The following is a 15,632-nucleotide window of genomic DNA, read 5'->3' on the forward strand; positions in this document are numbered from 1 at the left end:
GCCTATCCAATACATATATTAATAAAAGTGTGTGTGTGTGTGAGAGAGAGAGAGAATAATAGACATTCTGTATTATTCACATAATGCCATAAAGTGTGGAGTACTTTTACAAACAAGACACTGTCTGGCTCCAGTGGCTTGAAAGAGCAGTAGTTTGAGTCACACATGAGAGCTGCATTAAGGTTAAGCAGTTGGAATGCTGCAGATTTCTTTAATGTCAGCTGTAGTAAAATAGTTGTATTCACAGTTTGTACTAGCAGTGCTTTTTTGCTTCTAAATACTAACTCTGAATAGAAACTGGTGTAACATATTTTGAATCTGCAGCGATTTGCAAATTTTGCTCACATAGCATGTATATATTTGTGTGTACATGTATGTTTTGAGTGTAATGTACTTCCTGGATAAGTATCATTGCCTTTTTTGCAAAAGGATAAACTACATTAAAGTTGGGAGAGTGTTAATGCAGATTCTGTTCTGATCTTCCTCTGTGTTTCATCCATTCAGTATAAAACAAAAAAGGATGATTGTGTGTAATTCTAATAACTTTGTTTTTATAGGATCTTGTCAACACTGGACTCAGCACTTTCTTCTTTTTCATTGCATCTGTAGTACTTGCTGCTTTGAACCATAAAACTGGAGCAGAAATTGCTGCTGTGGTAAGAAAACAATTCAAATTTCTTTACTCTTGACAATTATTTTTCATCAGAAGTAAAGGGTGACTTTTTCCTGCACCCCATTGGATATTTCCCTCACCCTTGCTCACACATCTCTATGTACTTTTAATGGTTATCATCTACACATTTTTGGCTAGTGGCGATGTTTTGATTTCAAGGAAATCAGCTCTCCCTCTATGACATGAGGTGATATTGGATGAGCCCTTCCCCAAAAAGTTTTAATGGTGAGAGCCAAAGAAACTAAGTTTTAGGCTTAATTGATCAGATATTCTGTAACTTTGAATGGTCATTTGCAAATACTTTATTATTTACTACTTTTAATAAAAGGTTACAGCTATGCATGAAATCAGACTCATTTTTAAGTTGCTACAGACAACTTTCTACTTGCATACTCTTTAGTAAGTTTTTCTTTTATGGGTTCGTAAAAGAGTATTCATTTTTTATTACCACAACCATCATAAGGGCAAGTGAATCGATTTGTGCCTGAACTGGCAAATTTTAATGAGTTTTGCAAGGCTGGGTATAATAATGGTTAAAGTCACATAACTACTCCACAGAATTTTGCAGGGATGAAGTTGAGGAGAAGTAAAAATTAACTCCTTATTTCCTGTGCTTTGAGGGGCCTGATCTTGGGACAATGATCTCTTCCCTCCTTGCCATTCAGTGCCATATGGTAGAGTAGCAGTATTTAATTTGCATTGCTTCACAGCCTAATAGATAAGTAAGAGTGGAATTCTCATTGTGGCACTAGGTCATTTATGTTTGCATCACTGGCTTGAGGCCAGATTAGCTCCATAGTGAGCAAAATCACTACCATTTGCTGAGTGTTTGTATAAGCAATAAGCTGGTAGCTTCTCTCTCACTCAGTTTCACAAAACCCACAATCTGTGTTTGGCATCCTTGTTAAATCCAGCAGAAAAGCCGAGGATTTAATGGGGAAAGAACTATCCTCTCTCTCTTTAGAGGTCCCTTTGACATGAACATCGTCTTGTATTGCCAATGTCAAGGGTGTTCTGTGTCTAGAGACCTTCAATCTTTAAGATCATTAATCTAGTACCTTTCACAAATGCTAAAATTCATTTAAAATAAAAGACATTGGAGCTGATTTTTATAGGCCACAACAATGTGTCAATGCTAAGTACAACATCCAGCTCTAACAGTTTGGTTGTGAATCTGTTACCGTTTTTGATTTGGAAGATTGCCTTTGACAAAGTTTTGCTGCTGTTTCTTTTAGATATTTGGTTTCTTGGCGATGATCGTGTATGCTGTGAATATGTATTTAGCTGTTAAAAAATGGCGAATGAACAGCAGACAGCAGAACAGCCGGCAGACAAGTGATTACATTCGTGCTCGGACAGAATCAAGAGAAGTAGATCACCACCCTGAGATTCAGCGTCTGGATGCGTGAAAACTACAGCTGAGTGGGACTGGAAAGAGGGGATAGAAAACAGCAACTTTTTATTTTGTTTCATCAAATGAAGTTTATATAGTTTGAAGTTTTCATTTTTTAGGAAGAGTCTTGGCAGAGATAAGCTGACCATTTATATGTACAGAGAGAGATGTTGATCTACATTTATTCAGAAGCTATTGGCTTGGAGGCTATAATTATTGGCCATTCAAAAGTACGATCTATACAATGATTACATATGTATCTGATGTATGTTAATATTTTAGATTAAACACCTGCATAGTACTTCTTTCCAGGTACCAGCTCTAGAGAAACTTGCGCGCACTGCCACTATTTCATCACCCAGTAGGAATGTTATGATCAACACTATATCGTTCTGTTAAAAGAAAGAAATATTCCAAAACTTAAATACATTTTATTGCATATGAAAAGAAAGTGAGGGACAAATAGCAATAACATAAGCCAGCTTGAGCGTACGCCAACACTTTATACACTTCCTCATGCAGCTTTGCCAATGCAATTCACTTCTCACCTGCAAGACCTCCCACAGTTCCATCCTTGGTGCATCTTGTAGCTGACACCGGCAATCACGTCAGATATTTGGGCTGGTGGATTGGTGATATGGACAGATACACTATGGACTATCCTAAAACCACCAAACTCATTTAATGTATGACCTCAACCAGATTTTGAATTGGGGCTCCTACATGTGAAAGACTAACACTTTTTCACCTGCTGCAGAGTCAACACAACCCATCCAACACTAGTATGTAGGTATCTGCTCGTGTTTGAATATGTATTACATGATTTTAATTCATGAAATACTTTTGGGGTTTTGTCAAGTAATAGACTCTACATCCCAATCAAGGTTCATTTTTTATTTTGAGGTTCAGTCATCTGGGAATTTTAAGGAAATCAGGAGCCACCAAAAATGCACGATGTATATATTGTAGGATATTCCAAGACTACGACGTGTTTTGTGTAGTATAAATACATTTTATGGCATATTCTGGTTTTAGATTGGTGGTTCTGTTAAATTAAAATTGGTTGGTAGTAGGTAAAATAATTTGGTTTAATGCATAAATTGGGCATAGCTATAAAACATTTTTATAATGTTCCTTTTGAAGCTAATTTTAGGTAACGAGGACATATGAGTGGTTGAACCTATTGTTTTTCTCTGTTTGCTTCTCATGTTTACAGACCATTTTCCTAGCTCAAATTTTCTCACTTCCATTGAACTTTCAGTGAAGAGAAGACTGTATTCTCTGGTTATTGAATTCTGCAAAAATATGTCTAGAACCTTAGTCATAATTTTATTAGGGAGACTTCACCAATATCTTGTATGGTCTGTGATTAATGTGTGTGTCCCATGTAATAATGGGTTGGCATATGGATAAGTGTTTACAACAGCTTTCTCATTTATTGTAGATGGGAACAAAACACCGCGGCACCCCCAGTGGAGTCAAATATAAACCTGATGTACATGAGTAAGATCTTCATGGAAGTCAGTGAAGTTGTATACACTCACACCAGATCTGAGTTTGTTCCACAGACTTTTAGCATTATTCATGTGTAACTATTCCCAGCATGGGTTGATGTTTACACCAATACATAGTTGGAATCCTACGTAAAGACACTGTCAAGTCAATTTTAAATGCAAAATGTAGATTTTTTTTTCCCAAACAGAGTTTTACCAGTCCTAAAGTTAATAGAAATGTTTACATGAAACTTTTTTTTTGTAATTCCAAAAGAAACAGGGAAAGCTCTAGATTTGAACATTCTGCACTGTTCACTTCTCAGGCAATGCAAGCCTTGTGCTGATGCATGAAAACCAGAAAGTGAAATTGTTTCTCTCTTGTCATTCTCCAACTTGTTTGCTATTTGCAATCATTCCACATAAACTAGATCTTTTTAAAATTCTGTTTTAATAATTAAATTAAACTAATAGTTTATTTTTAACCTGATAGAGGTCTTTTTATCATATTATCATATTAAATGTTATATTTTACATTTCACTGAAAGTTGTAACTGAAGGGAGTGCTGAATTTAGAGTTTAATAGTTGAAGTTCTAATGATCCTCTAGAGTGGTTAAGAACATAGCCATTTTATTAATTAATTCCAGTGAAAGCTAGCTTTAATGGGGTGTCACATGAAAACTGACCTATAACTCAGTATGGTTAGCAGTGCTGAATGGAGGTGTGCACTGTGCCCATTGGATAAGCTGTTTTTTCAGCATGCTGTGCCAAGTATTGGAGGGATGATATAATTGGGGTAGTTCATAGATGCTGCAGTTAAAAAAAAAAAAAATCCATAAATAAACCTTAAAAACTAAACGCAGTGATCTTTAGGGTAGACTTGCAGCTTAGTTTAAAGGAATATACTGAAATGTTATCGAAACCCTCTAAAAAGGGATTCAGAAGATGCATTATCCAGCACTATATTAATATTTCATGGGTGAGGTCTTCCGCTGAAGTCAAGTAATAGAGGAATCCAGTGTATGGTATAATAACGAAGACTTTTCAGCATAGCAAAAGTGTATCCTGTTAGCTGATCAGTAGAAGGAATGAAATGGTATATTATACAATCCCCTTGTGCTTTTCTAGTTAATTTCTGACCCTAAGCAATGTTCTGGTTACTTCGAGATCTAGACAGAGATCCATTTACAATTTTATGTACTTTCTTGGTATCTTTTAACGTTATGTGCATTTTACTGCATGGGAAAGGAGGGAAAACTGCATAGTGCTTTGTCAGAGTTAGATCACAGAAGGTTTTTGTTAAAGTGCGTGCTTGGTCTGGCTAGTTAATGTGAATTACTTTTTTTTTTTTCCCAGTAATCTGATACAATGGTCTCTAATATAGTATATTGTACAATCATATAGCAAATGTATGATATGATTACACATGAGATACAATGGCTTTGATGTGCTGAGTACAAAATATCATTATTTATTATTTACACCATGATTACATGGTCAGCACAATTATAGAAGAAGATATAAAGTTTTTGAGATGAGCTAGGACAGAATAAAAATTTTAAAAACCCACTTCTGAACACAAATCTTAAATAACTGTAAACCAACAGAAAAATAGATGTAACTTCCGTATAACTTTTGGAACCAAAGATTATTTTAGTGTTGATAGATACACTTCTTTTAAAAACTAAGTTAGAGATTTGTTAGTCTAGGAAAACGTTATTTATGACTGTCATGTAAGTTAAAGGGGATGAATTCATTTGGCTTATGATAGAAAATTAAAATTCATATACTGATATCCTACAGTATGTACACAGTGATTTGGTTTTTCCAGACTGGATTGTGTACTGTGGCATATATTAATGAAATATCAGCATCTTGCCAACAAATTAAAAAAACTAATAACCAAAATGCAGATACTGATCTTGGCCTCTATGTAAAAAATGGGGCAGAAAGTTTAACTTTTGTGAAACTTACACAGGAAACTCATGTTAAAGTGCTTCCCCCTATCAGATTATGGTTCTGCTTTACTACCGGTTAGTCTCACTTTGAACCGTTTGTTAAACATAAAGGGACCACTTCCTTAGTCCACAAGAGAGCTACTTTGCTCCACAAAGGGATCCACAACATTGTAAATAGAGCTCAAATTAAAACCAGACCATTAAACCATTTCTCAACGATGTGGAAATGTGGTGCTTGAAATTGTCTTAGGCATCTGGGCATTCTTTCCAAGGCAAATCCTGTCCTCGGATATGCAATTCCAATGTATTTCAGTGTGTATGAGTAGCTGAGGGGAAAATTTGCCACATTTGTGCATAAATAGGGCCCTAACAAATTTACGGTCTGTTCTGGTAAATTTCATAGCTGGAGGGTTTTAAAATAGGTCAGTTTCACCTTTTCAGATTTTATGTCTGAAATTTCACGGTGTTGTAACCATTGAGGTTCTGACCCAAAATGAGACTTGGGGGGTCGCAAAGCTGTTGTAGTGGGGGTTGTGGGATTGCTGCCCTCATTTCCACGCTGCCGTCAGAGCTGGGCTCCATGGAGCTTCCTGCAGCCAGGGGAGGTACCCAGAGGTGGGTCTGATCTCTCCCTCCTCCCTCTCCAGAGCTGCCATGCAAGGGAAGAGCATGTCCTGTCCCTCCCCAGACCAGCTGGGATTAGCAGCTAGGAGCCCCTGGCTGGGGCGGTCCCAGCAGCAAGGGGAGATCAGACCCACCTCCACCTCCAGGAACCTTCTCTGGCTGCAGGAAGCTTGGTGGCTGCTGTTTGGGCTCTGAAGGCAGCGCAGCTACGGATCTTTCTGCAGCCAGGGGAGGTACCTGGAGGTGGGTGTCTCTCCTCCCAAGAGCAGCTGTGCAGGGGAAGAGGCAGTCCTGTCCCTCCGCAAGCGCCCGGTGAATGGTAAGAGCCTCCCTGCTGGGGCACCCCAAGTCCTGCTCCTTTCTCTCCCCTCCAATAGCTACATTTCACTGGAAAGGTCTGATGTCACGGTCCGTGACGGCTGTGAATCTGGTAGGACTCGACCCATAAGAGAACATGAATGAAATAGACAACTAATGGTAGCAGCTACACGTGCAGACTTCTGGTTTTGTTTGTTTCTTTTAAATAGTTCTGTACACGGCTTTCTGTCAATCCCATATTCAATTTTGTCAGCCTGGCCACTTGTTCAACTTGTCACATTCTCTGTAACTATAGCAACATGGAAACCACTCTGCCATAGAAATAATTTCACACGAAACCTAGTAGGAACTGGGTGAAGAGGTGAAAAGAATGGAAGACTCTTTCCCTTTTCCAGAGAGAGAGAGAGAGATAGCTGTGAGATCTCATGCCAGTGCTTCAGAGGACCCCAAGCTCTCTAGCACTTGATGGTTCTGAAACAGTGGCCCTGGTCCCACAGTGTCTGTGCTGTCCATCCAGTCCTTGTAGCCTTTTGAATACAAGTTATAGCTTGGTTGGCTGTGGTAGCAAAGTTTATTACTTTTTCCTTTCTTGGTGGTAGATTGTCTGTTAGGCAAAGACGTGAATGACATCAGAAAAGAGCTTTAAAGAGCCTTAGTGTACCATCAGGATTGGCAGATAAAGCTCTGTTTGAAATTAACTTTCCATTAACAAGGAAACTACTCTTCCTTTTAGGTTTCGTATCATATCGCTTAATTCCGTAGCCTATCACTTAGAATAGTCTGGACCTTTTTTGTTCTCTCCGCTTGTACCTGATAGTTAATTTTGGTGGGAAGGGGGGAGAGATGGACAGCTGGCTATCTCCAGTCTCTTCTAAATCAGTGACTGTCTCAACTCTTCTTTCTGTGGACTGCTTCATAAGATAGAGAGCCTGGCATGGTCCTGCCCTGTTACTGCAAGATCCACTGGGTCTTACAATACTCTCATTCATACTACTAGATAGAGCTCTGTGATCTGGATTACAGTTTGAGAGTTGCTGTTCTAGACAATGGACCCAGGTAGTCCTGTGCAACTGGATTGTAGAATTAATCACTAAAGTTTTCAATGAAATGTCCAGTTTGGCCTCCTTAAACAAGTGAAGATCTTCCCTTATGCTACTTACCCCATCTGTTACATTGGTTTGAGGCATACAGGCAGAGCAAGTGGTGCTTAACTTACCCACATCACATCATTTTGGTAATACCAGCTTTCTTTTTCAACAGGGAATCGTTTCCTGGTCTTAAATCTCCCCACCTCTGTGCCTAGTGTCGTCTTTTCTGACTCTCTTTTTAATAAACATTCTTTCACCCTTTTCCTTACAGTGGTTCTGCAGAGCACCCGTCACAAAAAGCCGGAGGCACTCTGCATTTCAAACACTATTAAAAATAGCATCAACCATCCTCTTCAGATGTGATGTAAAGACTGAATAGCTTTCCAAGTCTAAATAGCATAAACATGATAAGCTCTTAACGCTGAAACCTCAGGAGCCAAAGGTTTTTGATTGCTATTTAGGACAAATAAATAGTCTGGTAGAATCTGACCATGAACCTAAGAAAAATCTGTTAATGCTTTTACATAACTCTTTATTTTCCAAGTGATGTGTAAACATTAATAATCCTCAATGCCCTTGGGAAGGAGAAGGGAGGTGTTTTTTGCTTTTCACAGAAGAGGAGACAGAGAGACAGTGAATCAATGGTAGAAACAGGTTTGGAAATCTGGATTTTTTTGTTTTGTTTTGTTTTGTTCCCAGCCTCTAGGTCACATCCCATCCCTAATCAAGAAATAAGATACTAAATCAGAGAGATTCTGTGCTTGTGAACAGTATACTTTAAAATCTGTGTCAGAGCTATGCTGTTATATCAGCCAGTGTGGTTATCGAACAACCCAATTAAAAGTCAGTAGTTGGTCAAAGGAGTCACTACAGAATGCAAGTCCTACTTTCACCAGAAGGGTAAATGTGCCCCGTCTGAGGCACCGATCCTGCAAAGTTGTACACACTGAGTAGTCCCGCTGAAATCAAAGCTATTTACATTGTGTAAAATTGAGCAAGTGTGTAGGTCTCTGCAAGATCAGGATACTTAGTCCCTAGCTATGAGCCCCATTCATAATGTGGTGGACTGTTGGGATGGCCTTGGAGTCAACTAAGGATCAGACACATTATGCAGAGATAGAAGGTTGTTTTTTAACTATTGTGTTTAAACTTATTTTAGGCCTCGTGGTCATAAAAATATCATTTTGAAAGGAAACTGAAATATGTACAAAAATAGCAGAATGCTGTAATGTTTGTCAAGTAAGGATCTGGAAAGAAATTATATTTGAAAACTGCTAATAAAAGTGGTAGAGTTTTCTTCCTTTTAGTAGGGGAAGTTACCAAGACTCAGAAGCAGGATTAAGTTAAATCGCTCTTTACAAACTATTTCTCCTTATTCAAGAATTCGCTGGATACTTCATTAGAATTTTTCTTATTAGCACTGTCTTTACTATCGCCATAGTGTCCATCATCCATTCACAGGAGCAGAGAGGTTTCAAATTGGCTGGGAGAGTAGGAGGATATAGTCTGGCCCTAAAGTTTATTTTTTGTGAAAGTTAAAAGAAAAAGATCTCTGACCCTCATGTACCCATTGATGTTCGTGAAATACACTTTTAAAAGAGAATCTACTCAGGCTGTGATTTATAATATTCTTTGATTTAGAGTAGATGACACAGGTCAGTTTTGTTTAGGGACATGCAGGCTTCAAAAGTGTTCTTATTTATGCCTCTAAGTGAAAGTCACCCATTTCTTTCCAAAAATGTGATGAAGTACATCTTGCGCTGGCATCCACTATAGTTACCGATTCACAATCCCACCGGACTCATTCAGCTTTGCTGGATGAATGACCTAGTGAAAATTTTGTTTCTTAGTAGCTATGAGCTAATAAATATTTGTTGTATAACTAGTCACAGGTGTTCCTTTTTAAATTATACTTGGCAAAGAAAATATTTAATTTTGTTTTTATATACAATATACCTAGTTACCTTGATTGACATATTTATAACATAGAGCTTTGAACTTACTATGAAGGTTTTCAGTCCCATGGATTTCATGAGCTAAGTAAAAGCTAATTAACATATAGTGAAGGATATGGAAATTGTCATAAATTCATAATGAAGACTTAAAAACATTTGAAAAAGCAGTGTCCAGATCTTGTAAACAGGTTTTTGGGGTTTTGTTGGGGCTGGTCCCTACAACTATATTAATAACCTCTGGATGTGAAATACTGAGGGAACAGGATGAAATATAAACATCTGCTTCTTTTGACTTGCAAGGGCCTGATGAGTATCCAGAACATAGTAAATTTCAGGGTGTTGTTTTTTAGACAAATGTCTTAATAGACATATTTAGTTGAAAGCTTCACATTTGAAAGGAAATATCTATAACTAGTTTGACTTAGTACTTTTAGTAATCTTTTAATCCCAAAAGTAAAATAGTCTAGCAGTGCTATAGTGTTCCTGAAGTCTATAGGTTTAAAGTGGTTCAGGCTAGCAGCCTTGTATTTTGAAGATTTGCTACCTTCAATTTTCTACTTTTTATACTTTAGATCTTGAATGTTTTACTGGTTCCTAGCAATTGGATATTGTGGAGGGATAGTGCATCTTATCACTACCATTCATGCAGCTTTAAATCACATTGCAGACTTATAGTGAGAATAGTACTTTTTATTTGTATTGTGATCAATTTAATGCATTTTAAAATAATTCCTATATTTAAAATACAACACTTAGGACATCCTGGAATGAATGATATAGCTACTTGAAAGGTGTTCTGTTGGCCAGGTTTCTCCTCTTCTACATTAGTGTCCATTGAAACTGTTTGTATATGTTGAAGTTTGTAAGGGTTCAGGAACCCAGAATAAAATAGTAAAGTATGTATTTATTACTCACTTTATTGCTCAGTTTTGATTTGAAAAGTTGACATTTGTTATGCCTTTTCACATACTTGTAAACAAATATTGGACAAACTACTTCACCTAGGGTGCCTTCCATGTTTGGTATAAGTACTTTGTCAGTCATAAAGACAGAAATGTAATGTATTAAACCAGTAAACACTATTTTTGTAACATGGCTTACTAACACATTTCCAGCTTTGTGTTTTATTTTCACTAACACTAGCCTTAATGGTAACAGCAGCCATTTTTTCCCTTTGTACACTAATAGTAAAGTTCTGAGTTCAAGGTGGAACAGGAAAGTTGTACCTATTTTGCTCTGCTCAAAACTGTAACCTGAACGGTGAAAAACAACTCTGACTAATGGAGAAACATACTTGAAAATACTCCCCCCCTTCCCCCCTTTAATACACGCCTGAAGAGATCCCCATTTGTGGGATGCATATGCAACTGGGGCTGATCCAACATTCCTGCATCTAGACCACTACTTAAGACAGAATATAAATTTTAAAAAGAAATCTCTTGTCGTGGCTGAAAGACTTTAAATGACAGGGAATCTATTCCTATGCTACCATAGTTGTAAATGTGAACAGCAAGAGGTTCAGAAATGCCATCTAGAATAAAATCTTTATTTTTTTTTATTTTCAAATCTGTGTGTAAGTTAAATCAGAGTTAGAATTATCTGTCTTTGAACTTGCAGACTGCTGGGCTGGGCAAAGTTGGTCCACTTTTTAATATTAGCACAACTCCCCTGTGTGATACCCTTGTGTGTTTCCCCTTTGGGATAAGGAAATTGTAATTTTCTGCCAAGGAAAATACTTTAAGCATTTTCGTATGTGCCACTGCAGATTCAGGGCCTGATTCTGCAGCCCTTACTCAGGCAAAACTCCCCGTTGACTTCAAGGACCGTAGGCTCGGGCCCCATGTGATTATCTCGCCTTCAGGTATAAAAGCATGTTCTGACAAATGAATTTTTAGTTTTAAGAAAATTGAATTCAAGCAAAATGTTATGTATAAAGATCATTTACAATCTGATACAATTTAACTGTATTTTTGGTTGATGTTCTTAGATCTATTTTAGATCAGCAAAAAAACATAAGTAAGATGGTCAACAAATAATATTGAAAGTTTCTAGCACAGGTACTTACCCTCTAATCCAAACTGGTGTCACCTTCTTCACAGTATCAGTAACTAATTTAACCTGATACAGTAAGTGTAGTAGCTGTCAGGCTTTTTATGCAAAGAAATTCTATTGATGCTCTGGACAACTTTAAAGGCAAGAAAATCATACAAGAACAAACGCTTCCTAAACTTGTTTTATAGAGACAGCTGATATTCTTTTATATGTTATGCACTTCTTTTCTTTTTTAATTAATGTTCTAGTATAAACAAAAGTTGAAGGATTGTAATAAATTTACTAATGTGATATAGAAGGCAATCTCTAACTTGCTGTTTGATCTTGTCTATATGTTTTTAAAACACATGCCTTTATAACACAACTTAAATGGTGTATTTTATCAGTTTTAAATGTCATTTTGCTTATTCAGTGTTTTGTATATGAGCACAATATTTTTTTTTTTTAATTTTCCAATTTAAAATGTAGTATTTGTGCTGCCTTTTGAGTTTGCTGTTGTCTCTTTGCTAGCTTTTTTCCTTTGTTCTTTTGATATATCAAGATAATGTTCTAAAAATTTTCATGGTACTCTTCTGATTGTCTTCATAGTGGTAAAATCTGTATTTTTGTATGTAGGGAAAATAGTTTTCTGAACACTAATTTCTGATCAGTATAGTACGGAATCATTTGTGAAGGATTTCTTGTTTAATAAATGGACATGTTAAAGTGTTTAAAACATTTTGTCGTTATCTGTAAATGTAATGTATACATTCAGTACTCGGTATCATGGCTGGTTATTTATCATCTTTGCTGATGATTATCTGAAATTGCCATCCACTACTACAGCAGGTATAAACTGGTTTATTAATTCGATGCGTAAAGAAAATTGTTGTGATTGAATTGGTGAGGATGATAAGCACCAGGAAAGAGATTCTTTGTGGATAAGAGAGTTGTTAAAAAAAACAAACACGTAAGTAGTCCCTGATAAATTCCATGTAGCAGAAAGCTCAAACAGCCTCGTTGCCACGGTGTATGTTTGTGGCAGGATCTCTTTTGAGGGATTTTTTTGTCCTCTACAATGAAATGCTGTTACTTACTGTGGTTTGCAGTGTTGTGCTCTGAATTGTAAATAAGCCTGAGACTGAAATCTTAGAGGAAATGGATAACTTTCTGCCACCTCAGAGTGTAAGTGGCATGAGATATTATCCTGGGAAGTGGGAAGATGAATTTCTTTATTGCTTAGATGCTTCAGGCATGAAATGAAGGCATTGAATCTCTGAAAGCAAGAAGCTAGCGGTAGGACACCTCTTGGGGGATCTGCTCATTGAATGAATGTTGTGAAAAACTCTGGGACGCTTAGGAGGCACCTTCAAGCAATCCCTCACAGATACCTTATAGAGTGACAGGTGGTTGGGAGCTCTTTTTTTAAGCCCTTTATCCATCACAGCCTGCTAAGCTGGATGAATCTCTTGGGGAGGGACTCACTGAAGAGTGTTAAGCACTGGTGTGATGTGCTTTTTTCCAAAATATACCACTTAAAATATGGCCTACTATAAGATAGACCAGTTGCAATTTCTGTCTGGGCTTCACAGGTAACGGGAGCTAGAGATGTGATAGCTGGGCAAGGATGAGGTCAGCAATGGGTTTTTGTTTGTATTGCTGTAGCATGTAGGAGCCTCAGGCACAGATCATGATCCATCGTGCTAGATGCGGTACAAAAAGAACAAAGAGATTTAATGCTGGGCAATGGGCAGATTGCTGCTGGTATTGTAACCTGCAGGGTGTGGTGATCACCACAAGAGGTCTTGCCTGGCTGTTGTGCAGAAAAAGTGCAATTTATAGTCTTAATTTAAATTCTTCTAACCATCCCCCTTCGCCCCGGGGAAAAGTTGACTTCTGGTTTAGTAAAACAGATTAACGGAATACCTGACTCATTTGATTTTCATTTTTGGATGCTGTCAAACTGCACAATCAGCCCCCTGCTCAAAGGAAACATCTTTTCATTTGTCATGTTTTTAAACATATGTTTGCATTGGTGTAAAGGAACACCTTGAAAATAAAAACCCTTATTAAACTTGTTTGAATTCCCTGTACAGTGTATAACCCTACGTTTCCAGGGAGTGTTGAGGCTGGGGCTACCAGAAGCATCCACTATTACTATTAACATTGCAAGTTCTTATAAGGATCCCATCCAACACCAGGGTTCAATGGCACTGTCCACTGTTGTATCCAGCAAAGCACAGGACATAAATACAGGCTTTGAAATCTGTGACTAACCAATGAACGTGATCAAGGGCATAGTAAAACCAGTTTGTCTGCTCTTTATCCGGAACTCTAAATTGCCTGCTGCTTTCAAAGGTCCCAGATTAGTGGGGTTGTGGTTCTCAAATACAGCAGTCTGAAGAAACATTGTTTCTCACTTAATGTATTGGACATGCCCCCTTGGGTGGAGAGTTGAGATACAAATCACAGATGGACTTCTAGAGTTGTGATCATCATAGCTCAATTTTCTTGCCATGAAACGTGAAATTCCTGGGTGTAACTGACAAGAGTCTTCTAAATGTTTCCTTAAACACTTATTTAGTGTCACACAGCTGGCAAGCCTGTAAGTTAACTGACAGTCTAAAAAGGCTCTCTACAAAGGGTTTGAGTTCCATGCCAGGTAATATTCTTATGCTATCACTTGTACAACAATGACTCAGGAGACTGGAACAAAGGAATAAGGTGCAGAGATAAAACAGTGAGAGTGCCTTGTGAATTCATCCAAATGTGGTATAAAAGGAGACTTTCTTTTTCTCCTTACCTATAACTTTGATAATCCTGTGAGTGGTGTTTTAAATTTACATGTAAGTTCACTCTGCACTTGCTATTGGAAGCTTGCTTCTCTTCCTAGCCTCATTTGTTGTGTATTGTTGCTAAGTGCTGCTCCAGAATTCTGGAAATTCACACTAGATAGCTACATTTCAGTTGTAGGTGAAGTGATACCTATATCAGCTTGTAAATGCTTGGACCTTAATTATTGTTATTGAACTAAAATGTATGGGGGTTAAAAATGCAGAAAACAGCAGTATGATCATAACCAGGGCTGGTTCCAAGCACCAGCATAGGAAGCCGGTGCTTGGGGCGGCCAATTCAAAGGGGCGGCAGTCCGTCCGGTATCGAGGCGGCACGTCCGGGGTTTCGGCGGGAATTCGGTGGCGGGTCCCTCATTCCCTCTCTTCCTCTTTGAGCTGCCGCCGAATTGCTGCTGAAGAGAAAGAGAGGGAGGACCCGCCATTGAAGTGCCGCTGAAGAGGAAGGAGGACCCACTGCCAAACTGTCGCAGAAGAAGCAGCGCGATTGAGCTGCCGCCGAAGTGCTGCCGCTTTTTTTTTTCTTTTTTCCCTTTTCTTTTCCGCGTGGGATGGCAGAAAAGCTGGAGCCGACCCTGATCATAACAAGCTGTTGCACTGACAATTTCAGTAGAAGAAAACTGCACTCAGAATAACAGCTGATTCCCTCAAGGTCTGATTTTTTTTTCAGGGGTCCTGAGCAACCAGAGGTCTCATTGACTTGAACGTGTCAAAAACTCAGGACTTTAGTGCAGCATGGCTAGTCCCAAGCATTCAAAAATCTTGAGTCAGGCCCCAAAAAATCATGATTGGCTTTAAAATCACTTGACTTCAAAAATAATAAAATTTGGGTTCCCTTTATCTGACTCCTGGGTTTTCAGAGTTAGATTTTTTTCAGTTGGTGGTGGTTGTTTTTTTCCAGCCACTATAGGAGCTAGAAATTTTGTAAATGACAGCTGACAGTCTCACATAATCATGTGACTCCATGAGCTGAGGCTAAAGAAAAACACCAAATATCTCAACAATAAATATAAAATCGTGACAGCAAGCAACACAATATATTATTGAAGTAATACTGAAATCTCTTAGTATTTTTGTATGCATCTCTTGATTTTGAGAACATCAGCATAAAAACCACTATTTTCATTTTATTTGAGGAATAATTCCTGAATTCCAGAAATAGTGTGTGAATAAATTGCAAATCTAAAGGGCAGATTTGTGTACAAGAATGACAGTATCAGATCCCAAAACACACAGCAGCTTATTTACT

At 37.9% G+C, this 15,632-nt stretch overlaps 1 protein-coding gene across 4 annotated transcripts in view; it reads left to right on the forward strand.

Annotated features, from left to right (window-relative positions):
- The window catches only part of CMTM4 (CKLF like MARVEL transmembrane domain containing 4), a 56,017-nt gene extending 50,552 nt beyond the window's left edge, over positions 1 to 5,465 (forward strand). The window contains exons 3-5 of one of the 4 annotated variants that reach the window (XR_257111.5): positions 558 to 656; positions 1,909 to 2,852; positions 3,511 to 3,836. Coding sequence is in view for 2 of the 4 variants with exons in the window: in XM_005310876.5 (XP_005310933.2) it covers positions 558 to 656; positions 1,909 to 2,082 (273 nt within the window). In the remaining 2 variants the exon portion in view is untranslated. Of the gene's footprint in view, positions 1 to 557; positions 657 to 1,908 lie in introns of all 4 variants that reach the window. The other 3 variants (XR_006174920.2, XM_005310876.5, XM_065567252.1) reach the window with 3 other exon arrangements.
- The last annotated feature ends 10,167 nt before the right edge of the window (positions 5,466 to 15,632 follow it).

Source organism: Chrysemys picta, chromosome 14 (genome assembly GCF_011386835.1).
Source record: "Chrysemys picta bellii isolate R12L10 chromosome 14, ASM1138683v2, whole genome shotgun sequence".
NCBI lineage: Eukaryota > Metazoa > Chordata > Testudines > Emydidae > Chrysemys > Chrysemys picta.